The sequence below is a fragment of the Siphateles boraxobius genome, unplaced genomic scaffold (genome assembly GCF_051911475.1).
Source record: "Siphateles boraxobius isolate OS27281-9 unplaced genomic scaffold, OSU_SipBor_1 8, whole genome shotgun sequence".
Lineage (NCBI taxonomy): Eukaryota > Metazoa > Chordata > Actinopteri > Cypriniformes > Leuciscidae > Siphateles > Siphateles boraxobius.
Genome location: NW_027509208.1, coordinates 7466203 through 7494051, shown reverse-complemented (window position 1 = coordinate 7494051; position 27849 = coordinate 7466203). Strand labels below are relative to the sequence as shown.

The following is a 27849-nucleotide window of genomic DNA, read 5'->3' as shown; positions in this document are numbered from 1 at the left end:
TTCTTTCAAAAACATTTAAAAAAATCTTACTGACCCCAAACCGACTCCAGTTGTATATTTTGTTGTGAGGGATTGATATTTAAATCGTAAGCTTTTTTGTGCCTAGCTTTATTATATTTGTTTAGTGTGTGAAAGTTATTATATATGTACATAATCTGTTTTGCTTTATTAAAAAATGCAAAACAAGGACATAGTTCTTAATGGCACTGTACATTTTAACATCTAACAGCAAATGCATGATGCATATACAGCATTTTCAATTTCTGCTTCGTGTGAATGCATGACCTTGAGTCATGAGTGTCCCAATGTTTAGTGGATCCAGGCCCCTGCTAGTGCCCGTTAGTATTCAAGAAATACCGATTCATGTCAAAAAGATCTAGGGAGTGAAATGAGACACAGCCAATGACTATTTATTTTCTTGCCTTCTCCTCCGCACACACACACATCCTTTATGTATCTTCAACACCTAGAGCTTTTCACCTTTAATGAGCCTTGAAAAGCTATCCACGCTATAAAAATGTATTGATGGCTGGTGTATCCAAGAAAGCTACCCAAACTGATGTTGGCAAACACACAAACATGCACAATCTGTCTGCCTGTGTGAAGCTAATTCATAAAGTGTCTTCAGACTATTGATTTAATTGTCTGTGTCTCCAGATGATTGTACTTCCTTTTTAGATATAAAATGGGGTAAAAAATCTGAGAACAAATCTGGGACTTTAATTTGGGGTATTATTTAAAGCTGGAAATAAACAAAGATTTAAAAAAATAGAAATACATAACATTAACACAGTGTCTACATCAGGCGCGAGTGGCGTGACACGACAAAAGAAAATAGAACGTATAATAATGAGTGATGCTGTCTACATTGGATGCGGTGTGGTTGGATTGTAACTACAAATTCCTGACGGTAAACTGATGCTCTGTTCTATTTCTAACATACTTCAAGCAAAGGACAAATGGATTTGAAATGGTCACTTTGTCATGTCCGGTGTGAGCAGCTTCTAGCTTCAGCTTCTACAAATGTTGTCACTCAATATTATGCAACTATGATTTGAATAAAATGTTTGTAATGAAAAATCAGAAAATAACACAAAATAGAAGCATTTTCACTAGTGGCCATTTTCACTGGTGGATTTTTTTCTACTGGCTGACCACCTGACACCTCGTTTTCTGCTTCTTTCTTTCTCGTTTAGAGGCTGAGCTAATGGCCAAGAGGGAAGCCCCGCCGACGGAAGCCACGGCCCTGGAGGCACTGCTACGAGGTGACGGGATCTTGGACAAGAGAAACAATAACTCGAAAGAGGAAGAGACACTACTGGAAATCCAGGTAACACATCGACAGTCATTTCTAATTCCGCCCATTCACTACACGACTTCCAAAGTCGTTGGATTGCTGTTCTTTACACATTACACAACTGTATATAGTTACCAATCAGGCTTGAGCCAAATTCAGAATTTCAGAATTGGCCTCCATTCAATTCATGAATTGGAATTTGAATTGAATTGACTCTGCCCCACAGGAAGTTGAATTTGAATTGGAATGACAGGAAGTGGAATTAAATTCATGGCAATTCAAAGAATTTCCACACAGTCACACATAGGATGACCACCATCAAACAAACCAAATGTGGGACGATTACTAAGTTTGTGTGGGACACCAACACTAAAACATAACCTGAAACTGTTATATAATGTCCATTTAACTTAATAAAATCATTTGTATTCTGCATTTCAGCTGATAAAAATACTTTGTTATTTAGTCCCTTCCAGACAACACAATTACATCACAATGTAACATAACATGTCTTTATTTTACTTGCCATTTAAATTCAACATCACTGAGCAAGGCAGCAGGCATCATGCAGATCACTATTTTTGAAACAGTTCTGACTAAGTCCAACTAAAATCTAACAAAATAAATAATGAACAAATAAAATATAAAACCGCATGAAATTAGTTTATTGACAGCCTTATATATTAAGAATATATTACACCAAACACTTTCATATTTTTAGAAAGGATGGGAATTAAAACAACTACAGAAGGCAATAAGTTGATAAATTCTGTTAAATTTAAATTTACCGAATTATCCATTTGTTTTCTGACAGGGAACACATGGAACGAATCACCGCTCAACATTTTGATTGACAACCTACTAATGACCGTGTTTACTCCTTTCTTTTCAACCATTGGATATGATTTTAAAAACGGCTGTTGTATTTGAACTTCTGACGAAGCGCTGTTAAATATAGGTGAAAAACTACGGCGCAAAAATAATAAATAAAATGCTTTCTTAAAAAGGCAAAAGAACGCATGCACATTTTCTTAATATGATAATTAAAAACAAACAGACTGATAAAAATGCGGGACATTTTCTCAATATGTGACGTGGGGGACAAGGGGTGAAAATGCTGTGCGGTACAACACAAAGCGTGACGGGCGGTCACCCTAGTCACACAACAGAAAGAATGTTGAATCTCACATACATTCAGCGTTAGGAAGGTTACTTTGGAAATGTAATTGCTTACTGTTATAAGTTACCCATTATAAATGTGGTTTGGATTATTTTATTTGGATTACTTTATCAAATGTAAATCAATTTCCTTTAAATTTGATTAGTAACTAATTAAATTACACATTTTACCTCAGTAATACAACTAAATACAATTACATTCATTTTGTAATTCAATAACATAATTTCATTACAGTTAACTCACTCCTCAACCCTGCATACATTTTGTTCTAATATATATATAAATATAAACAGATGTCTAAAAAAATTTTTTTTTTCCTAATAAAGATTTACTAAAGTAATTCTGGGAGTCATGTTCTATCATGTTCTGAGACATGTTCTATAATGTTCCACAAAATTACAATTACAATAAATCAAACTTAATTATTTGTTCTGTGACTAGAGCTTTTAACATTCATTGCTGGGGGAAAATATTTGCTGTTAATGTAATCTGTAAAAGTAGTTCAAACTAATATCACTTATAGAATATGTAATTCAATCATATCTGACATATACTGTAAAGCTTCATTGTCAAACACTTCACTTAAAATATCTATATGAATTTCTTAGAATTTGTTTTGAATTGCAATTCTGCTTCCTTTAATTCAAATTCGAATTGTTATTCTAGATCCTTTTTTTGACATCAATTCAAATTCAATTCAAATCCAAGAATTGAATTGGAATTTAGGAGTCATTCTCAATTCAATTCTGAATTGTGCACAAGCCTGTTACCAATGTCAGTTCCAGTCAAAACACTACAGGACTTGGATCGCTGAAAGGTCTGGATATTTAACTTGTTAAATATCCTTGAACATCTGCGACACATCTGTTCTTCTCTTAGATCACGTCATTGATAATTCCAATATAGCGATCGTCACTCACGTGAACTAGCATTAATTTGCCTCTTGTTGTTGACCTCCACTGATGGCGAAAATCAAAGCAAAAGTAGTTTGTATGTGTGGGTGGCTTAAGGTACAGGTTGTAGCACTGTTATAAAATATTCACAGACAGCAGGGAAAAAACAAAAAAATACAAATAATAAAATGTTACCATATAATCATTAATAGTAAATAAGCTTTTTCTCTCAAGCCACGGAAAGCTTCTTCACTAGCTGCATTACTGTATGGTACAGAAGCGCTACCAAACCAGACAGAGATGGTCTGCAAAGGTTTGAGGCAATGGCACAGAAGATTATAAGATGCAATCTACCATCAATCAGTGATATCCACCATTCACTGTCACTGTAGATTCCAATCCATCACCTGAGATCCCTCCACCTCAGCCACAAGCTGTTTTGTTTCCTACCTTCTGGCAAACAATACCATACTATTAGAGCAAGGACCACTAGACTTGACAGGACACAAATCGCAGCATGCTTTCTACACAATGCACTCCACATTACTATATATCTACTCAATATCACACGAGCGTGAGTGTTGCTCCTGAAAAAAAGAAAAAACGCAAAATTGCGAGTGTGATCTTGGTTCCATAACAACAGTTGAATAAATAAGTTAATATTAAGTTTAACTTACATTAAAGACCCAATTTTGCCAGTAACTTTTTCAGTTTGTGCATCCAAACGATGCAGCAGATAAAACAACCCTTGCATTTCCAAGCAACATACAGTAGATGGCGTTTTGTTCCTGAATGGATAAGTCTCTTTGAACTAATCGGTTGAATAAATGATTCAATGACTCACTCATAAAAGCAGGCTTTTGTTTCATTCCAAGGTTATTTTCGTAAACAAAAACTGAAACTAAGACTAAAACTATTGGTCAAAAAACATTTTCGTAAACTGAAATAAAATTAAAAATTCATAATAAATGAAAAACTAAAATTAAACGAAACTAACAGCAGTTACTGAAAAACTAACTGAAATAAAATAATAATTAGCAAAAATAAATTATAGTTTTCGTTATTAGGCTCTTTACTTTGGCGGAAAATCTGACCTGTGGCTGTTTAAGGAAATGCCTGATATGGCGCTTCTTGCTTCATACGCGTGAAGTTGCTGAGGCGATTAACCGCTGTCCTGTGACGTGCTCAATGAAGGACCATAATGTAGGCTAGAGTAGGCCTACATGGCTAGTGCTGAGCGGCTGTTCATAAAGGATGCATCTGTTGCAGTGGAATGGGAAATAAGGTAATAAGAGGCAAGTTGGACTTCTTTTAACTTGAGCGCAGCATTTTTAGAAAGCCGTTTCATTTGCGAGACGCGGATGCGACAGCAAAACAAGTTTGTCAAGCACAAAAACCCTTTCATGTTCTAGGCTACTATGTTTGAGATGCCGTGTTTTCATGGAGATTTACAGGCTGAAAGGTGCTGTTATCATCTTTGTTTTTATAAAACATTTACTGCTAATAATATCCACGTGGAGACATTTCCCCACAAGGTATGGAATACCAGGGGCCTCATGGGGCCTCATGTATCAATCTTGCGTACGCACAAAATCTTTGCTTACGCCAGCTTTCACGCTCACGGTCGGATGTACTAACAACGAAATTAACGTGAGAATGTGCGTTCCTCCACGCCAATTTCATGTCTGGCGTAAGTACATTTCTCATAGTTTTTGTCCGTTGGCGAATCTTACAGGCAATGAAGTTAAGTTGCAAACATTACACAACGAATTGTTCTACAAGTCTATCGCACTACCACCTGTGGGAAGCATTGCTATTAATTAGCAATTTATAAAATAATTTACATATATTGTCACACGAGCCTTATGGGAATATTCTATCAATTATGCAATTAAGTAAGAACATATAAAAGCATATGCAAATTGATACAACCCTTAGTCTATGGCAATGGCAGCTTTGGCCTTATTAGAGGACATTGCTATGGCAGAATCGGAAGAGAAGGAGTTTTTAGGGACCACAATGATTTTCTGGCCCAGGATGATGACTGGCTTATCAGCCGTTTCAGAGTTCCAAGGGCTATCCTCTTGGAGCTCTGTGCTGAGTTGCGTCCGAAAAAAGAGAGAGAGAGAGACAGCGAGGAGCCACGCAATACCCGTTCCCTTGCAGGTGCTGACAACACTTGTTTCTGGCTACTGGTTCTTTCCAAAGGGAACTGGCAGACCGCTCAGGAATAAGCCAGTCGTCTTTGAGCCTCGCAATGCCAGCGGTATGGGTCGGGATCATCCGCATGTCTACCAGGTATATAAGGTTCCCATATGATGCAGTTGACCAGCCAAACATTAAAACGCAATTTTGCAGCGATAGCCGTTTTCCTAATGTAATCGGAGCAATTGGCATAATTGATAGAATATTCCCATAAGGCTCGTGTGACAATATATGTAAATTATTTTATAAATTGCTAATTAATAGCAATGGTTCCCACAGGTGGTAGTGCGATAGACTTGTAGAACAATTCGTTGTGTAATGTTTGCAACTTAACTTCATTGCATTTAAGAGTCGCCAACGGACAAAAATGATGAGAAATGTACGTACGCCAGACATGAAATTGGCGTGGAGGAACGCACATTCTCACGTTAATTTCACTGTTAGTACATCAGACCGTGAGCGTGAAAGCTGGCGTAAGCAAAGATTTTGTGCGCAATATTGATACATGAGGCCCCAGGACACGACACACACACACGCACACACACACACACACACTCACACACTCTGGTGCACTATCTTGGTGGGGACTCTTCATAGACGTAATGGTTTTTATACTGTACAAATATTCTGTCTTCTTAAACTAACCCGACCCCTAAACCTACCCATCACACAACTTTCTGCATTTTTACATTTACAAAAAAAAAACTAATTTTGTATGATTTATAACCTTGTGTACCTCAATTTAGGTCTCCACAGTGACACGAGTCCCAATGAGTCTGTGTGCATTCAGGTTGAAGTCCCCACCAGGATAGAAAAACATGTACACACTCACACATTGCATAGATGCTATTAGATTGCATAAAACTAAACTAAAATTTAAAGCAAATTTGAAAACGATATTAAAATAAAAACTAATTTAAAAAAGCAAAACTATAATAACCTTGTTTCATTCCTGAATGAATCGACATCTTTTAACAAATCAGTTATATGAATGATTAAATTACCTATTCATAAAAATAGTAGTAGCTTGTTTTGTTCCTGAATGTCTTTGAATGAATAAGTTGAATTATTTAAAGATCACTCATAAAACAGTTGCTTGTTTTATTCTTGACTGAACAGATCGATTGAATGAACAATACATTGCCTCATACAAACAGTCACTTGTTTTGTTCCTGAATGGATCAGCATTGAATTAATCGGTTGAATAAACTCATTAAGGATGGAGGACGAGAAATAACTGTTGTACAATTACACATACTTTGAGTGCAAATTGATAAACTTGCAAATTGATTAACATTTGTAGTGTCTCTTGTACTATGTCTTATTTTCAGATTTTGCTACGAAAGCGTACGGCAATAAAGTTCTCCACTATCTCTCTGAATATGTGGACTATTGTCTTTTCTTGTGCAGTGCATTGATCTTTGTCATCTAATTGCTTACCCCAACTTTCTTCATTCTCTGCAGAGGGTGCTTGATGCAGACGAAAATGGGGATGGTTTCCATGACGATGAGGATTTTGAAGTGGACACACCAAAGAGGAAGCATCGAAACAAAGGCAGGGTGAGTGAAGAGCATGACTCATCAAAGTCTGTGGATGGTGTGAATGAAAAAAGGCAAGTGAGAGCAAAAAAGAATGGAGGATTGAAACCAGAGAGAGAAATAAAACATGAAAGAGAAATACCTGACTTATGGTGTGTGCAGAGACAGAGAAAAGATAAAGAAATGAGAAATGATCGAAATAGTGATTATGTCATGTAAAAAGTGATTATGTATTTTTGTTGATCAGGGTCGAGGCTCTGGGCGCAGGCGAACAGAAGCAGCGGCGAACGACGATCAGGATAAACCCTACGTTTGTGACAGTAAGTGTCAATTTCATCACTTTCATATTCAGTGTATGCCTTAAAGTCTAAGCAACCTGAAATATATATTTATAACTTTGTATACATTCGAACTTCAAAAGAAAACTAATTAGGAAAAATCTAATTTGTAACCTAAATCGCCACTATGCATTTGAGAGTCCAAAAGTCTACTTAGAAAATGTGATATTCAGAATCTAATTCGAAATAAACAATGTATTCGAATTTAGAAACATTTTAAAGCTAACGTTAAAATGAATTAAAATATTTATGATTCTGCACTAAGTAAGCTAATTTGTGACATTATTTTTCCCCTCAAATTGTTTATTGTTGAATGTAATTACAAATAGTATTTTTATTTTTATTAAATTATAAAAAAGCTATATATTAGTGTAGTATATACATGAATATATCTTAGTAGAAGTGTATAACAGTAGTATTTATTTTTCATTTCACTCTGTTGTCTGTGTTAATCAAGAGATTTGAACTATTTTGACTCTACTGCTGTTTGGCTGTCTTATTTTGGGGTTCCTGAAAAAAGTCTTCCAGTTTGTCATATGGTACCTGCCTGTGTTTCTCATCTTGGCATGGTCGCCTGTTATAATATCAAGAGCATGTGACTACCAGAGGAGATACTAGAGCTACTTTGGGTTCCAGAGGCCTCTCTGAATGTAACTTACTTTCTGTATTTTGTTTTCTGTCTCTTCTTTTGCTTTGTGTCTCCTCTGTTTCAGACAGATACAAACAAAAGCATAACTCAAAAACCGCTGACTCAGGTATTCAGCCATGTTGCCATCTTCCTCTTGCTCGGACATATGGGCTATGCTAATGACAAGGCTAATCATTTAATTCTTATGTCGGGGAGGAATTATTAACATTAATCAGATGGTTCAGTCTTTTTCTCTGTAGCTGCTGTTGATATTTCACGCCGCTTCAATGCTATCATGCATGGCTAAAAACACTGCTGCTAAAATAGCAAAGCTTGAACACCTAGCCTTTTCATTGCTGAATCTAGATTTGCAGGCCCTCTTCTAGGTAATCCACTGCATTGCTGGAATGATTGACTCTGGATGTGCAGCTTTCTGAAATTAAATGCATGTAGTCGCTTCCCTTTTCTGGCTCAATGGCCTGTACAAAAATGAGGTCTGTTACATCAAATAGGTGCACTTGTCATTTTTATCAACATTTTATCCCTATAAAGAAATTAAAACCCTTTAAACAAATATGATTACAGTGACATACAATCACATTAGATGAAGACATATTATTGGCCTATAAAATAAAAGAATATACTTAAGTGTGAACTAAATGCAATGCTATTGGACACTGAATTGCAGATTAACTGCAATTAAATCAAGATATATGAAAATTTTATAATTGTATGTGCTTAAAATATGTGCTTTAGTATGTTAGTCATTTAAGAATAAATGTAACAATGGAGCTTAAAGACAACCACAGAGTAAAATAAGGGATCATCAGGAAAAACTGTGGGGTGGGACCTCAGCCAGCTGGTCCTTGGTCACATAAACAGAAAAAAAGAAAAAGGAAAAACATTATTACATTTCCCCCCTTTAAAATCGAACAGACACCCCTCTTTGTGGTTAAGCAGGAAAATGTTATGGTTAATGGTTGTCTTTAAAAATCAAAGAAAAATGTAATTGTTTCTTTCTTAGTTTCTTACGTTTCATAGTTCTTTAGATACTGTACATCTTGCTTTCCTCCTGTATGGTTTGTTCATCCCTTTTTTTAATAGATCTGAAGTGAGAGAATTTATTACTGTGAAAATATTGTGCTTACCTTGCTGGTATTGCAGTCTGCAACCCACAGATGCTTGACATGTTTACTGCATCTTTTCTGTGCTGAGGTTTACATAATATGACAACCTAAGCCAACATTTTCAATAACAGCAAGCCATTTGTATTCTCTATCCATTAAACACTTCAATGCTATGCGGTTATGTGATATATCCCAATGCCATGTCTGTAAACTAATAGCCATTAATTTGTTTTTAGTGATCGGATCACTGTCGGATAGCACTTGACCATGTTAAAAACTAGATATAAATGCACCTAAGATTTATCAGACAGATTCTGACCACATTCAACAAAGGTGGCATTCAATATATAATTAATATAGTTTTGCTCTAAAAAGGTCACTTCACCTATTATACTCCTTGAACTCTTGCACTTTACTGGCCGATGCCTTTTAGGAGTACCTATAGGTGTTCATGAAGACATACTGTGGGGTTGCAGTGCTAATACTGTGCCTTAAACACCCCACATGTCTCTCTCTCTCTGGCTGAGAACATGCGGTGTAGACTTTGTGATAGAGCTTTGATTCCACTGCTAGTTGCTTTGTGAATTCCTTAGATATTTGTTAGAGTCCCTGCTTGATATTAGAATAAGTTTGAGCCTAAATGAGAAGTGTTTGTTTGCCACTAAAATGTATCTCATTGTAACCAATGTTCTTTATCTTAGTCTGTGGGAAGCGTTACAAAAACCGCCCTGGACTAAGCTACCATTATGCCCATACTCACCTTGCTGAAGAGGAGGGTGAAGAAGAACGAGAAACTGAAATCACCCAGTCTCCTCCTGTCCACCACGAGAATCACAAACGTAAGTTAATATTCCTTTTAAGTGTAAAATAAATGTTTTAATATCTAAGCTTCTGCTCCAGCACCCAACATACCATGTAGCCATTAGATGTTTGTTCAGCACATTGCTGTTTTTAAGCCCATTATAGGTACTCTGCTTTGTGTTGTGCCAAAAAAGATATCTTAATGCCAGCAAGAATTGAATGAATCTTAAAGGGATAGTTCACCCAAAAATGAAAATTCTGTCTTTAATTACTCACCCTCATGTCATTCCAAACCTCTAAGACTTTTGTTCATCTTCGTTCATGCTTGACGCGCGAGAACAAACCTCTTGCAGAAGCTCAAACATCCTGCGTAACACGAGAATGAACCTGATTGGTTCTCACACGTCAAGCGAACATGCTTGAGCTATCCTTTTAATAATCTTATTGTGAACAATTCATCCATGCATATGTTTCCTTAAAAAAAAATGTAACCTCGAAATATTAAATAAAAAATTGGCATGTCTGTTGACTTTTCTCTGGTGGCCTATGCCAGACATCATTTAGGCCATGTTTCCACCAAAGAGTTTTTTCCTAAGGCCAGCATTTTTTTTCAGTTGTTTTCAATGGGAGCACCGCATATTTAAAAATGACAGCAGCGTGGCGTGGTGCTGCACTCCTATGGTCCTGTCCCAACTGGCACACTTAATGTGCACATGTGGTCTTGTGGACTTACAATGGCTGTGGCCGATATAGGCAGACCTATACCCGACGGCCAAAGTGGCATTCCGTCATGAAAGTGTGGACTCGCGAGGGCTTAGGGTTCCATTTGGGACAGGGCCTATTTCACGCTGAGCGCAGAGCAACTTGCCGTTTTTTGGGGGGGACGCTGAGAGCTTAAAAATGTTCAACCTCACCGAACAACAGCCACATCCTGCTTGTAAAGCACCAACAAATGACAAGAAGAAGCACAACAACGGAAAAAAATCATTTAAAACAAGACCAAATACTCTTCATTGTATCGACATTTTTATATTCAGAAACACATGTAATACATTACACACAAATATCTATGGAGATGTTTCATTTTAATTAAATGGAAATATTTTCTATTGATACTTTTCAATACAAAAATCTTGTCATATTTTCAACTCTTCCCTTTATTTTAATTTGCACTATTTTTACAGCACAGAAAGGTCCTGATGGCACGATCATCCCTAATGACTACTGTGACTTCTGTCTGGGAGACTCAGGCTCTAACAGGAAGACAGGCCAGGCTGAGGAGTTGGTTTCCTGTTCAGACTGCGGTCGCTCTGGTGAGTCCATTCACTTAACTGTATTCTCTATTATTCACAGTTACAGTTACAGTTACAGTATATGCTCATGTTAGATTAAGTAGGGTAGTTTCACCTCCACCTAGCCTTATTCTCACTCTGAAGGAGATTTTTACTATGGCATAGCCAATAGAAATAGTTCAAAAGAAATATTTTTAAAATGTATTGCCAGAACAAACAAACAGTAAAAGCTGTCAAAGACAGTATTCAGAGATTTCTCTCTCTCTCTGTAATCAATGTAATGATGCTCTAAAATGGGCCAGATTACAGTAGGTACAGTATATTTGGTCAGTAAAACCTTGACTTTGACAAATCAAAGCGCATAGATATTTGTTTTATTGACGTATTAAGTTGAAGTCATGTTAGTCTTCTATTTAAAGGAAGCAGAAATGTATAATCATTATACACACATCATTCTTGTTTTTAAGGGGATTTAATGTGAAAAAGTTTGAGGGTTTACACACATACACATTGGACAACAGAAAAACCATTTAGCTTTTATATATAAATAGAAATGTCATGCGTATAACATTTATATTTTATTTTCTAGAAATTATGATACCAATTGTAATAATTATTTTAATATATTTTTGAGTTGATCTGAAAAAGCTTTCGCACATTCAAATTAGAGTCCATGAAATTTAGTGTATATGTATCCATCGAAAGTAAAATATAAAATCCCATTTTAATGCTTTATCATGCCATGCATCAATAGCACATTTCATCAGCTTGTTTGTGCATATCCCATCTTTTCGTGTTTTTTGCTAGAGCATGTTTGTCTATTTGTTTCATGGAGTTTCGCTGAGTGTGATTGGGTTTGGCTTGGCACGGCACAACCGTGTCATATTGAAATGATTTCCAAGACATAGATTAATACTATTAGAAAGTCTTCTTAATGCAGTGTTGCCATTAGGAGTGATTTAAAACCAGACTAGGCTTAATCTGTGCCCTGGAAATTAGCACAGTGGGTTCAGAAATATGCAGATCAGTGGTCGACCGATATAGATTTTTTTTTATGGCCGATGCGATGTCTTAGAGAGCAGGGTGGCCGATATAAAGCCGATATATTTATATTTTACTTAATATTTAATAAATTATAATTTATAAAAATGACTTATAATTTCGATGGCAACTTCTTAATTATGCAATCATATTGCAGTATTTTCACAAATAAAGAAATATGAATTAAAAATATGAAGAAATGATTAGAAATATAATTTAAAAAAATGAATAAAAAGGAAGTAAACACTGTTACCAACAGGACAATCGGTAATCTGGTAAGTTTGTGCACACTGGGAATCATATTTTTTAAATAAAGACAAAGAAACACTCATTTTAAATACAGCACATAGTGAACTGGATATAATGCAGACTATTTTGAAATCAAAGGTTTAAAGTTTGTCGATCGTGCGTCTTCACTTCAGAAGATCTCACTGCTGGATTTGACAAAGTCTGCACGGTTTGAGAAATAAAATGTTTACTAGATATTTAAAAATGGCAAATATTGGTAGATATATTGGCCATGGTGATATATATCGGTCGACCACTGCTTTCATACAGTTGTTTAACTGTTGCAGTCTTGGTGTTTATTCGTGAATTCTTGCAACATTTAGAAACATGTTGCATTAAAAGCAACATGTGAGCAGAGATGGGACAGTATAATTTACTTCCTAAATTTAATCAGTAACGTAATACAAATATCACAATTTGACTGCACTTAATAACTTTTGGATTTATCCTGCATGTGACTTGAGAAAATGAATAATTACTATTTGATTTTTACTTAAATATATTTTGTGCCACAAAACAACAACAAAAAAATCTTAGCAATAATATTTAACTTTTTTATCTTAAAATGTAGAATCATGGAAAAAAAATACAGATAAAAATATTATTGTTTATTTGCATTATTTTCTCGTTCTAATATAAAATATTTCTGCCAAGATTTTAATGCCGTACAAAAAGACATTTCAATAAAAATCATCTAGTTGATATTCATTTTCTGTTAAAACTGTTTTGACCATTCACACACGGAAGGAGAAAGCAGGGGCTATTCTATCAAACTGCTTTCTGAGTGTAATGGGATTCTATTAAAGCAAAAGAACACATTAAATAATGCCCTTTTGCAAGGCTGATGCCAAAATTATAAAGTCCAAAGGCATCTTACATTAGGGATGTAAACACCATAGGCATTGAGGGTGACAAGACCTCACCAATATTTGATATTTCTTTATGCTGCCATCCATTATGCATCGCTCTGTTTATTGTTAGGATGGCAGACATGTACATTTTTAGGCTGGTCTGACTCAACGGTCTAACAGCCCTCGTCAATAACAAAATGGTGACCAATCAGATCAAATAAGGCGGAGCTTAATGTTCACTGAAGATGAGTGTGAACACAATGCTTTTAGTTTTTACAGTGAAAGAGTGCGTGTGTGATTAGATATAAGTAGCTAAACATAAGACTAATTTAGATTGCTTAGGTCGATTTGAAAAGTTTACAAGGTGGCGGAAAACATTTGCTCTCTGTAATTATTTCCGGTCTTTAAAAAATAATTTTATCATGCTTGCATTTAGAATGTGCATTGTGTTTGTAAGTGTAGATCTGTGAGCCAAATCCTGCAGTGATGAGAATGAGCATTTAAATGTGACGTTGCCTTTTTGTTCATCTCTTCGAGTGCTTGTGTTTTGCATTTTTTGTTTTACTCTTGCTAGCAAATGGTCCTGGAACGGTCACATGTATTTTTCCTAAAATTATTTAACTCTTAACATGCTCAAATTTAACTGTTTAGGGCATTATCAATTATCCAAGTTCACATGTACAAAATATTCTCATATTCATTTTGCTCATATGCTTCCATACTTTGTTTTTTTTTTTCTTTTTTGGCTGTGTGATCCATTGCCTTCTCATAATCGAATGGTATAGCAAGCTCAGGGAGAGACCAAATGATGTATTCTTCAGTAAAACAAAATATAAAAGTATTTTGATAAAAGGTATGGTTCATCCAGAAATTAAAATTCTGTCATTAATTACATCAAAGCCTGGAAGAAAGAAAGTCATACAGGTTTGGAACAACATTAAGGGAGTAAATAATGACAGACTTTTCATTTTGGGTGAACTCTCCCTTTAAAAGATTTATGATTCACATACAGCTATTAAGGTGCTTTTATCTACAACCAATGATACACATATATTCAGGCAATTGCAAGGGCATCAGACATGCAAGCCTAGGTACCTTAATGTATGAGTAACTGCAAGTACTGCAAGTTGTCCAAGCTCAGAGGAGTGTGAGTCCTAGCTGACTGCAGTGTTACTTGTGTGTGTTTCCACTGTGATGCTGATATGTCCGTCATGCATGTCAGCTGATCGCGTCGCTGGGACCAGGGCGAAGAGGAGGACGGGTGGAGTTCTGGACATGTTCGGAGACACGTCAGAAAGCGAGGCGTCCACCTTTCACGGCTTTGAGGAGGACGACCTGGACGGGCTTCTGTCCGACGACAGCACAGGCTCACCTCAGTACAGATAGACAAAGGAGAAACCTCAAGAAAACAGCATCAGAGAAACTTTCGGCATGTGTCTGCTGCCTGTTTTTTTCTTTTCCTTTTTTCCTGTTGTTTTGCAGCAGCATGCATAATGGATCCACAACTCCAGACACAAAGTTAACTTCAGGAATTGCTTTCAAAGGACAAGTTGCAGCCTTTTATAAATTAAGGAATGTTGTTTTTATTGCTTCTCACTTCTGTATACTGAGAGGTGCTAGTTATCGGACAGAGGAGCCATTACTTCGGGACTGTTTGTTTTTCGAAATGGAAAACACTGACGTTCCCCAGTGTGTGGACGTTGATTACACATCGCCATGTAAGATAAAATGCCTACTATGTGGAAATTAACTTTAGAAATAGACATTACATCATTTCAAACCTCAAGGAGGAGAAAATACTCAACATGTGTCTAGGTCGGACAGTGAAGAGGGTTTTTTGATCCTACGTCTGGTTAAATACAATATTTGCAAAGAAAGGGATCAGGAGAAGGCAGAAAGGGCTGAGGCCTGGCCCTGATTGGATCCACAAGGAAGGGAGGACAGTTTGCAGTGAGGTAAGAGCCAGTTGGCATTTAAATGTCCATCTCTCCTCCTTTCTCAGGACAGCTACAACAACAAAAAGACATTTGAAATCAGTATACTGGAGGATACATGATACTTGGCCTCTCCCTAGTTTTGTTGAGTAAAAAGAAGAAAAAGGACTGACTCATATTTTTGGAGCAACTTCCCTTTACTATTCAGGAAACTCTCCTTAAACAACAGGTACAAGAAGGGGTACAATTGTAGCATATGTGCAATGATTCCCATGAAGGCTTTGTTTTGCAAATAAAATCTGGACCATTCACCTCTGTTAAGAGATCCAGCTCTGAGGATTGACTGTGTACGTGTAACTGCAAATAATACACTGGATTGCAAGCACATAAGCTTCTTACATTCAATGGGAAATGCAGTAAATGTGAACTAGAATGCAGAATACATGCAATAAATGGCACAATACACATTAGTCACAGGGACATCACCCAGTTAATATGGGGAAATTTCATTGTATCCATTTTGTATGAACAAAATTAGCTATATTCGCTCTTTAAAAGCTCTTTATTTATTGTTATGGTGAACTCATGTGTCACTTTTCAATTCAAACTGTTGCGAAAAATGTTCCGTATTAATGCTTTCGATCTTGTCTCTATTTCAGGGCATAATTTTTGAAAACAAAAATATAATTTATTAAGATATTGTATAATGTATATAAGCCCACAAATTGTTGCAGGCTAAACCAGTTGTTCTTAAACAGCTCTTGATGACGTTTCTCCCAGTGTTTCAATGTCTAAACTTTGTTTAACATTTGAAGTTCATTTCATTTAATACTAAGCCAAAGGGCAACATGGCTAGAGATGATGCTTGTAACTGCTTCTGTGTCATGCAGACCTGTGGCACAAACCACACAGAACACACTTCATGCAACCTGTCATCCCTGCTGTGGTCGCTGCTGAGTCCTGGTACTCCAAATGTCAGCCTGCAAGTCTTTCACTGGATTTTGTTACTGAAAACATTAAACATTTTTCTTTTTATGAGTTACTCCGAGTTCATTTTGTTTCAAGGAAGGGAAACAGAGGACATGTTATATGCAGTGACCTCAAACAGTATTTGAACACTTACAAATGTCTGAATGACACTACATTAGATTTACCCCTGGTTTCACAGACGAGGCTTAAGCTAGTCCCAGACTAAAATGCATGTTTGAGCAGTTTTAACTGAAACTTGCACTGACCTCTTAAAATATGTCAGTGCCATAGTTTTGTCTCAAGATGCACACGAGTAATGTTTTTTCTTAGGCATGTTTATTAAAGCTATGAACTAAGGTCTAATCTAAGCCCTGTCTGTGAAACCAGACCATAAAATATCAAACTAATTCTGCAAGTAAATGATCCTAACACTCATTTCAGAACTAACCACTTTTTTGGGTCGTTTTTAACTGGTTCAAGGTCAATTAAGTGGATGCATGAAGTCATTTCCCATAAAGTTCAAATGGATGTTTCACTAATGTCTTACAAACAAAAGTGTCACAAAATTGCCTTTATTTCGAATAGTATATTGTTTTATACATTGAAACCTAGCAAACTTACTTTTGTGAAATGTTTTGTTTGAAAAATGTGTCCCATATTTCTTTAAAATAAATTCCACTTTATTGCATTACACAAAGACATTCACACATTTTTGTTGCTTGTGACCAAATGATTTGGGGCCATTGTAGTTTATAGTTTCAATGCAACTTAGAGCATTCTATCAAAATATTAGACATAAAAAATTAGTTAATTAGAATTTTTATAGATAAAATTTTTCATATCGGAATTTTGATGCACATAATGATGTACTGATGAATCAACATCAGGCATATTTCCATACACTTGCAGGAAATAAATCAAGGTAAAAGATGCATGTCGGCATAATGTGACAATGTACTCAACACAGTTCTGCATACCAGGGACAGATCCACGAAGAGGAACGAGGTACTGTAGCAACGCTTGTAGGGAAAGAGCTTCACATAACATCCCACTTCAAGCCAAGACCCCACATGCTTTCCAAACTGGGAAAACTGCACAAGCTCTACTGAGCATCCAAGCAAGAGGAGCCTGCTGTTCTCACAGTCTCATTGAGGAAATGACACCTCCCTAAAAGACAGACAGAGAGAGAGAGAGAAAAGAGAGGCAGATATGAGAGATTACAGAACCATCTGGCATTTTCCAAACCTGTGCTCACCCTCTCTGTGTGTATGGAGGGCAGAACAGAAGGTGGAGCTGTTATAGGAAACTGTTGTTCGTTCGTTCATACAAATCATGCGTAATCACTTGTTTCTTATCCGTTCATCTCCTACCATCGATCTATCCATCTATCTTCATCCATCCATTTATATCTATCTGTCCATCATCCATCCAACTTAAAGTACATCAATTACATTAATAAACTATTTAATGATTAGTCTTATGACATTTTATGTGGATTTGTGTTTTTCTCTAACAACTTGCTTAGTACATCCGAAAATGATCTAATAGTTGTTAATGTCTGAGTTCAGCTACACTTCTTTCCGTCAGATTATTCTCTCATCTTTCTCTTCCGCCAGGCCATCCTTCATGTCTGCAGTTCACAGACAACATGATGCAGGCTGTGCGAACATACCAGTGGCAGTGCATCGAGTGTAAATCCTGCAGTCTGTGTGGCACCTCGGAGAACGATGTGAGTGTTTCAATCCTAATGGAGGACATATAAAATAGTGTGTGAGCATAAAGAAATAGTTTTTATATTATTTCCAGCATCTCAAACAAGATTCCCAAAGCACTCTTTACTTGTACATTTGAAATTACGGACAGAGCACGTTGCTAATATTTTAATGATATGCCAGCCTGCTCATATGGTTGAGCGTGTGTGAGAGAGAGTTAACAGCTTGGTGATGCCGTCCTCTTGTAGGATCAGCTTCTGTTCTGCGATGACTGTGATCGGGGATACCACATGTACTGCCTCAAGCCTCCTATGACACAGCCACCTGAGGGTAAGATCACTTCACTGCAGCTAATGACAATATATATACGAAAAATCACTAATCATTTGCATAGTTCCAATTCCATAGTGTTGTGTTGGATTGTTATATTTTACGTCTGACAGTTTTTCTCAGTCCCTTTGGTACATTTCTCGAATCTTCCTTAAGATTTTCAAACCAGTAAGTGCATTTCTCAAAACAATTTCGTACAAACCGCACCACACACGCCTGCAAAAGCCTGAAACTTGCTCAAAATCCTTAGTTCATCTCTCAAAAGTGTTTATGTCAGTGAACACATCAGTGCCATCAGAATGACAAGCCCTTGTGTCATTGTTCACAAACAAGATGTTGTCAATATAGTCAGAATTTTTAGAAGTAAACTATGGATACGATTTTGATGACAATGACTGAAAATTCGCAAGACTGGACTTTATCTGTCTGGCATATATACATGTCAACAGTACAAATCTACAAATTGCTCTGTTTCTGTGTGGGATATTGATTGCAAGAGATTGGACAGGTTTCACAGTCACACTTTTACTGTTGGTCTGTCAACAAATTAAAATGTGATATAAAGAATAAAAAAAAAAAATATATATATATATATATATATATATATATATACACCAAACACACACACTGTATATATGTATGTGTGTGTGTGTTTGTTTTACATTATGTCTCTATAAAGTATATTTACTGTATAATGTAAAATACAAGTGGACTACTGTAATCTAGCATTACAGCAAGTATACAGTATTACAGTATAGTGAACACTGTCTGATTACATACTGTACCTGTTCTGTCTACAAACATTTGAATGATTGAGGACACGGTTGTTCTCCCAACATCCGACTGCACCTTTCGACCCGCCTCTGCCTTAAGGTCATGACTGAGAACATGCTCCACTATGGTGACCCTTATTTCATCAGAAACATCTACAATCTTAGCCTCTTCTACCTCTTCCACTGTTTTTCCACCATGCATCCTTAATCCTCTTCCTGGCTGTTGACCCTGTTTGTTTCCATGTTGTTCTTTTATTGTCAGAGAACTGCTCGATCATTGGTTGATCTAGCCCTTTACATTTGTCTATCTGCATCCACAGGAAGTTGGAGTTGTCATCTGTGTCTTGATCTGCTGAAGGATAAGGCATCTGGTTTCGGAGAGCCATAAGCGTTAAGGTCCCATACAGACACGCACAGCAGACTCAGGATGGATGTTCGTCCTGTTTTCCTAGGTAGTTTTCCTCCTGTAGTGTGAAGTGGAGATTTCCTCTACCTCCATGTTACAAACATTTTCCTCAATCAAGTCTAGGCAATCGGCAGGCCACAAACATAGCGAATCCAAAGGCAGGATTGAGTCCAGATTGTCTGCTCGCTTAGAAATACAACTCATATTTATATGAAAAGTACTTAGTTAAATAGTAAAACCATTAAAACTATATTGCGATTGAATGAAGTGATAATGAACCTCTTGTACACACAAAAATCTCCTGAGCTGTGATTCTAAGGCATTATTTCTTTGAAATTACGATTGACAAAACAAGCTTTAAGAAATAGCATATTTTAAAGTCAATATCACGGTGACAAGCTGTTTGTACTGTAAATCTGTATGTAATAAAAAGCAACATAAACTTACCCAGAGACACACACCAGTGGTATAAAGCAGAACCCTTTTCATTTGATTTGGTTTCTGTTCACTTTAATCATGTTTTTATGATAAGCTCACAGGATTTCTTTTTTTTGCAAAGACACTTTTGGCTTGCACAAAGAAAGAAATATGAGGATAAATGTGATTAGAAGCTCATCTTTCTTACTGGGATCATCATTCAGGTAGACATTTAGAGCTTAGTATTTAAGAGTTATTGTAAAAGCAATCTTCATCTAAATGGCAAAAAAAAAAAAAAAATTCCATGTATCAAAGTAGCACATTTAGTTTTTACTATTATCAGGACTGGAAAATAATGTGTTTTTTTATTTGTTCTTCATATATATATATATATATATATATATATATATATATATATATATATATAATTTAGTAGACAATCGCGTGGTTGGTTTGGTAAACTACATGATAAGCCATCATATTCAAAAACACCTAATGCTTTTCTTTGTGCAATGACAATACTGGCATGCGTTTTATTGTCTTTTCAAGCCTGCTTTTTTCCCTTTAGGTTTTATTTTCTAACTATTAAATGTGAAAACATTGACTGTTCAAATCTTCATGTTATTCTGTGTCTGACATATATCTGGTTATGCTCCAGGAACATTTTAGTTTTGTGTCATAGAACCTTCTATTGTTCCATCCGCCTGTTTGGAGTCCTTCATACCTCTCTGAGTGAAACATCTGTTCACTCCATTTTGTATTTCTTTGCTCATGATATATTAGCATTTCTATTTCCATCTGGACATTCTCTCATGTCATTCCCAGCTCCTTCACCTGTATAATACATTAGAGGCTCTATTTTCAGAGCCAATTCATCAACACTCTCCAGATCCGGCGATCTGTTGAATATTTTAGCTATGCATTTTTGTCTATTTCAAAGATCATCTACATTACATTTACATTTGTTTTTTGGCAGATGATTCTTTGCCAATGAGATATTGGCATGAATATAGTAAAAAGGAGAGAGCAATTTCTTAAAGGTTCCAAAATCAAAGTAGTTTTTATGATGTTTTATAGTCTCTTTATCTATAGGTAAGCCTTTGGAATATAATTTTTGTTGTTAATGATTTTTGTTTAGAATAGAAAGAAAAGAAAAATAACTGACAGCTGATGCAGTATGACTTCTCACGCTTAAAATTGTTAAGCCATTCTAATTCCCGGGTTATCTTATTTCATGTTTTGCACTGTATTCAGGTTTCTAGATTTCTCACTGTACTAATGTAAATCCTGGGTTAATGTTCTTTTTTGGATATTTGCAAAGATAGGCTATCGATTGGGCGAACACAAGCGCCTTATTTAAATAGTGATGTCTTCCTTTCTAAAGTTTAAGTGTTAAATATTTCGTTGCCTGTGGTTAAAAGGGGGTTAAAGGGATAGTTAACCCAAAAAAATTAAAATTGTCATAATTTACTCTCCCTCAAATGTTCCAAACCTGTATGAATTTATTTCTTCTGCTTGAACACAAAAGATATTTTGAAGAATGTCGCAAACCAAACAGTTAATGGGTAATATCAGCTGTTTGGTTACTAACATTACAAGGGAGAGTAAATGATAGAATTTTAATTTTTGGGTGAACTATCCCTTAAAAAAAAAAAAAAAAAAACGATATAGTTAAGTAGCAGCTTCAACTGAAGTGGAGAGTCCTTCAATACCAACGGATTTCTTCTAGTCCAAGAGTAGAAAAGCTCAGCTTTGACGATAATCACTCACACAATTAATTTGTGTCATGGCCTGTTACAATGACATTTCTTGTATATAATCACCTGTAATACAAACACAAATGTTAAATACTTTTTAATCTTTTCCAGTCACGAGAATCGTTTTGTACTTAGTTTTTTATTATTTCTTATGCCCTTTTCTTTTTCTTATCCTTGTAATAATGTAAAATGTAATAAAAAGATAATTAAATCCAAGGCTCTGCTAATTTTAATGTTTTTTTTTAAACAAAATTGGTTGTAGCCTACCGCTCATGCTTCCCACTAGAGAGCAGCACATACACATTAACAGACGAGCTGAGAGACTCCACCTTTTCTCTATCCATTTAGTGCTGATATCTCGCTTCGGTTTCTTAAAATCCTACCCCAACAGCTTTACTGACATTATTTAAGTTAAATGTAGCTCATGGAATCACAGTTCTCTGATATAGCCATATATGTCACAACAAACATTTAATAGATGTTTAATGGACCATCACGCACAGTTTGAACTAAAAATACATGACAAAATGGTCCGAGCATAGAAAAATGAAAAAGCATTCTTGAGCTCTCCAAATGAAGGTTTATTGAAGGTCTCAGGACTTCAGTTCCTCCTTTCCATTATCTTGACCTGATGTGTCTTCATCTTTTTTTCAATGAAAAAACAAAAACAAAAAAAACCTAAAGGCAATAAAAGTCTTTAGAAATATCCCATGCATAGTTTTGTGCTGAATATGGCACTTGTGCCTCTAAGTTATATTCCACGTTAAGTATTCTACACACAATCTTCCATATTCAGGATTGCTGCAAAGTCTATACATTCCATTTAAACCTAATGTACAGTTATGAGTCAAATCAACTACCTGAAAATGTCTAGAGGATATGTTAACCGAACACATTTCTTTTCTGCAATTTGACCATTTTTAAACTTGTGGGCAAATGAGAGAACTCATGTTATTCAAGTCTATGTGTCTCTGGCAGTGATGCTGCTTCCTGGAACATTGTATGCAGATTGGTTGGCTGCTCGATGTCCTGCACAAATACTTTTCTAATAGATGGTAATCCCACAAAAACATTGTCTACTGTTGATATGTTAAGAGTGAAGGGCTGTGATCCCCAGATATTTGTGCTCAGAGCAAATCATCATCATCATCAGACTAATCACTATACCGACACTAAGCGACATGAAGCGCTTACATTCTACATTGAATCTACAATACCTTACATTAAAGCAAAGACAAACATTGCTGACAAGAACCAATGTGTTGGTTTCAAACATACAGTAATATCAGATGCTTATGAAAGCCCAATTTCATTATTATGGGATAAAAAGTTGAAATTATGAGTCATAATTTATTTTTAGACTTTTTGTGATCTTTTGTGTATAACTTAGTCATTTCTGTTTTTATGACTATGTCTTTTTATCTCAATTTTTACATTTTATCCCATACATTTCTGCCAAGTCAATCTAATAATTGACTCAGTATGCCATAATTTCTACATTTTTATGTTGTGGAATATGCCTCAATAGATGCTCCTAAATCATTTAATGTGGTTATTTGTTATTAAAGCTGTTCAGGACACATACTGACCAAGCATCTCTGGCATCCAGTGCTCCTCACTTGTGCAAAAGCAATATTCTGTGCTCTGAATCATCCTACAACACTAACACTTATTGTCCAGCTCAGTATTTCTTTATTCCTCAATAAAACTGAGTCTAAAAGGTATCACTCTACATCATTCTTATCTCAGTTAGAAGTATCATGTGCTAATAGGGGAGTATAACACATCCAGTAGACACAGAATAAATAATTCTAGTTTCTTCAAAATGGCAGGAATAATAACAATGTGCTTTTCTGTTCCCCTTCGCTTCCACATTCATTCTTCATATTCAGTGACTGTTCAACACAACGAAAAGTTCTGTGCAAACCTTAACCAGTCACTGAAAGCCCTTGACACGTTCTTCACTCCTTTGGAATGCTCTGAAGATTTGAGACACATCCTCGCTTCATCGGATTTAATCGTTGACGTACCGGACTGATTACTGCACACCTTGTTTTCAAATCTGACAATGAACGTTTTTAAATGGATATCCAGCGAGACAGTCCTGTCCTTTCTGCAGTTTGGTTATAGGTATCATATAAACGTATAATGCTTCTCTAGATGGTACTTGGAAATCTGACATTCATGTATGCAGTCTGTGCAGTCGCTGATTTAATAGACGCAGACAACACTGTGGCCGTTTGGAGATTTTCTTGAACTTATTGCATGCTGCCATCTAGAGTCGGTAGCTGTGCGGTGTTCGGGTGGGTTTTGGAGAGAGGATGGCCCATACACATGGCCCGCCGTGGCCACGATGCTTCCACCCCAAAAAACCCCAATTTCTCTGGAGGGGTGTGGACTCCTGAAAAGCCAGGACTCGTCAGGAGGACTGCATGAGACCTGTCAGTCGTTTACTTGTCAGAGACTTGCCCTGAAACACAGTTTAAAAAACTCTTTTTAAAGATTCAGTTAAAAAACGTATTTTGCTCTTGCAATTGACTAATAACATTCATCAGCAAATTTATACAATAACGGCACATACATTTTTACTTTATAACTGTATAAATTCATAAACAAAAATACAATATAAATTGCAAGTACTATATGCATTTCTATGATATGTTTTTATGTTATAATCAACATAAATTCTTGATGTTCCGATTTTAAAATAACGTCAATTATTTATAAATAAATAAAATAATTTATAACACACAATGTATTTATTTGTTTACATTATTATCAAAGACAGGGGTGGGTGAAATTAAACACATTTAAAAAAAAAGACTTTTTTAACTATGTTTAAAATTTTAACTATGTTAAAATATGCAGATTTATATCTAAATATATATATATATATCTATATCAAATTAACTTCACTATCCAGTGAAATAAGCAATTAAAATAAAATCTACCCAGTGACCGCGTAAAAATAAAAACAACGGTGAAATCCTATTGAATCCGTTACATGTTTCTCAGAAAATATCCCATTTTCTTGTGATCACATCTGACCACCTTCCAGAACTTTGAGGTAAAGTTAAAAAAGGATTGTTAAGGCAGACTTATTTCTAGACAACAGGTGCCACTCACCACAGTGCGAGTGAATTTCTCCAGGGATGTGCGGCGGCCTTGCTCAGTCTCAGGCTGTGGAGCCCAGGTTAATGGAGGGGAACAGGGGAAGATACAGTGCACAAAACCAGGTTAACATGTGTTAGTACAAAAACATTCAGGACAATTAATGTTAATCGGATATAATCACACTGGGGGGGGGGGCTGGGGCAAGACAAAATTCAACTGCACAACGGTACCCATGTTTAGCCATTATAAGTTGGCAGTAGAGTAATGCCGGGGACACACTTAACGACTAGCTGAAACATTCTGAGACTGAACTGAACACACTTACAGACCGTTTCCACCAGTGGAGCAGATTTTTTAAACATTGACTGTGAACACTGACTGAACGCAACTGTCTCTGACTCCGTTAGGGCATGATCAGTCGTATCAAATTACATTCATAATCGGCCTTACAGTTGTTAAAGTGTGTCCCCGGCTTAAGTTGGCCATTAGAAGATAAGTTGGCTTAGTACTTTTTAATAAGTGAAAATTTAACACTCGTTTGAAATCTTTTCATTCAGAACTTTTGTTTTTAGTCAAAATGAAACTAAGGGCTGAAATACTGTCCCTGAAGTCAAGAACTGACTAGGAAGGAATTTCTGCTGGAACACCAAAAACAACAACAACAAAAATGAGATTTTACTTTTAAGTTGTCTTTCTAGATCTTCATTTTGTGTGGTCGGTTCAAAAAATAAAATAAAATAATACATATATCTTTTGGCTAACGATTAGCATGCATCACCAACGTCCAAGAAACAAACCAAAAAAAGTAAATAATAATAGTGTTGATTCAAAAAAATTCTGTATTGACTTTTTACAGGTGTTTCCCTCGTTTTTTTTTATTATTATTTTTTTATTACGCACTGTATTAGGTTTTTGTCTGTAAACTTAATGGAAAATATCCTAGCTGAAAATGACAGTTTTTCTATGGATATTTTTCTTACAGCATACCTGTGATGCACTGATTTTTGTTGTGAGGGTTTTGCTAAGGGTATGTGAAAAAGTACTGGGAAAAAAATATGCAGAAATTTTTATCCAGATTCATTACACAGGGCAGAAATTGCCACGAGAAAAATTTAAGATTGAGACAAACCTTCTTTCTGGCCACCAGGAGGTCCTGGTAAGCATTGGAGCGCAGGAAACGAGGGTAGCTGTCACTCTTCATCAGCTTGTAGATGTGGTCCTGAAAGAGAAAAACATTGGAGGCTGACAGGAAGGCGAAAGAAAAGTGCCTCATTGCAAAGTAATGAGAATCAGCCAAGAATCTTCTAAAAACCATCTTTCTGTCCTCATGATCCTGCTTCTTATCTAAATCATAACTTCACATATGCAAACAGAAATAAATCTGCAGGTTCTCCCAAAGGAAGTATCAATCTATATCTGATAAGGCATATCTTGCAGCAGTAGTAGCGAGACTTTGCTACTTCAAAAGTAATGTTTTACTTAAGGTGCATTTTTTTTTCTTCCTTTATTTTCACACATTATTTTCACAATTAAGCGTAATCCCCTTGACAGACTTCTAGCAAGTATCTCGAGAGACTCAGTAATTACTTGAGCAGTAATTTCATGAATTCTTTAACATTCTTCAATTATTCTGCTTCAAATTTTCTGAAAGCAGTAAGTTTGTAGTTGGTGACAGTTTCTGGAATAAAATGGATTTCATAATTCCAAAGAGATTTTCCCTGATCCTTGAGCATTCAAATGCCTGTTATTTTGTCTCTTTCATCAACCATGTAAATGTAGATAAATGAAGGAGACAGACATAAGGCAAACTCTCTTGAACAAAAACATGAGGACAAGGACAAAGAACAGATGATCTATCAGCATTACTGAACATCAATCCCCCCGAATAGCCCAAAGCCTTTAAGTTCCTCCTCATCAATTCAAAAAATGAAAAAGATTCTGCCTTGGGCACAACTTGTCCCTAAGTGCAGCTTTAATACTCCCTCCATCCATCAAAAGACCTAAAAGCCCTCAATCATCTGTAAAAATGTTATGCGTTCACACATTGGTTATTGAACATAATAATAAAATAAAAAAATTCAATTGTTAGATATGTCATGATGTCTCATTAACTTCATATAGTGGGATCATTTTCCCCAGAAGTGTCGAATGGGTGTGGGAATAGTAAAAAGGAAATGAAGGCATCAGTGGCTGAGCCCAGCTTCCTGAGACAGATTACTCACCTGGGCATCTTCAAAGCTGTAGCGGCCCGCGTCTTTTAGATTCTGACTGGTGCGCTCGTAGCTATGCGAGTCCAGATTGATGGCATTGGGAGCTCCTTCAGCAAGAAACTCTTGCCAGATCTCCTGAGCACGAGCTGGCACTTCCTGCAGGGGGCGGCTCTTCAGATCTTGCACAGCCAACCAGAACCTAAAGAGAAAACAATAATAATTGTCAGCTGTATATAAAGTATTGGTAATGGGGGGATGGCACAAATCAAATTAACACATGTAGTTTTATTGTACAGTTGAATGACGGACGCTACAGTTATAAACTAAGGAGAGGTGAGATGACTGACAGGACAATGTTGGAGGATTTGGTGCGGAACAGATCCCGAGCTCCATTGACAAATATCTCATCTTGTAAAATGTGTGGTCAGTACCGCTGCTCCCTCTACACAGATTACATGTGAATGCGAATTCAAAAGTGAAAAACATTCAAAAGCGATTTCAATATCTCAAGGAATACTGCATACGTGTTAAGTTCGTGTAAATCCTTTAGCCATTTTATGGTAAACAAGTGAATGACAGACTAACATTCCGGCAATTTGATTTAAATCATGCACTATGTTGCTGTTCCACGGCCATGTTCACTCCCTAAAGCCAATTTTTACTCCCAATCAGCACTTGGTGAGTGTTACTTTTGGAACCTCTTTACAACGCTGATGGCAATGGCATTCCCAAACTCTTTAGTAACAA

General features: G+C 36.2%; 2 protein-coding genes and 1 long non-coding RNA gene across 12 annotated transcripts in view; 1 reads left to right on the top strand and 2 right to left on the bottom strand.

The window, feature by feature from the left end:
* The window catches only part of dpf3 (double PHD fingers 3), a 37884-nt gene extending 17528 nt beyond the window's left edge, over positions 1-20356 (top strand). For 2 of the 8 annotated variants that reach the window (XM_077221034.1, XM_077221037.1), the window contains exons 4-12: positions 1197-1330; positions 7040-7135; positions 7362-7434; positions 8166-8207; positions 9909-10046; positions 11193-11321; positions 18000-18112; positions 18344-18425; positions 19519-20356. In XM_077221034.1, the coding sequence (XP_077077149.1) occupies positions 1197-1330; positions 7040-7135; positions 7362-7434; positions 8166-8207; positions 9909-10046; positions 11193-11321; positions 18000-18112; positions 18344-18425; positions 19519-19586 (875 nt within the window). In that variant the 3' untranslated portion in view covers positions 19587-20356. Of the gene's footprint in view, positions 1-1196; positions 1331-7039; positions 7136-7361; positions 7435-8165; positions 8208-9908; positions 10047-11192; positions 11322-14702; positions 16450-17999; positions 18114-18343; positions 18426-19518 lie in introns of those variants that run through there. The other 6 variants (XM_077221036.1, XM_077221039.1, XR_013200045.1 and 3 more) reach the window with 5 other exon arrangements.
* On the bottom strand, positions 17042-18128 carry LOC143729688 (uncharacterized). Its single transcript, XR_013200046.1, has 2 exons — positions 18056-18128; positions 17042-17550 (listed from the first exon to the last, which is right to left on the bottom strand). It is a non-coding gene; the product is annotated as an uncharacterized LOC143729688 (long non-coding RNA).
* A 1876-nt stretch (positions 20357-22232) lies between the features above and the next one.
* rgs6 (regulator of G protein signaling 6) overlaps positions 22233-27849 on the bottom strand; it is a 60384-nt gene continuing 54767 nt past the window's right edge. For all 3 annotated transcript variants that reach the window (XM_077220402.1, XM_077220404.1, XM_077220403.1), the window contains exons 15-18: positions 27115-27301; positions 26022-26111; positions 24905-24958; positions 22233-24248 (exon numbers count right to left, since the gene is read on the bottom strand). In XM_077220402.1, the coding sequence (XP_077076517.1) occupies positions 24198-24248; positions 24905-24958; positions 26022-26111; positions 27115-27301 (382 nt within the window). In that variant the 3' untranslated portion in view covers positions 22233-24197. The remainder of the gene's footprint in view (positions 24249-24904; positions 24959-26021; positions 26112-27114; positions 27302-27849) is intronic.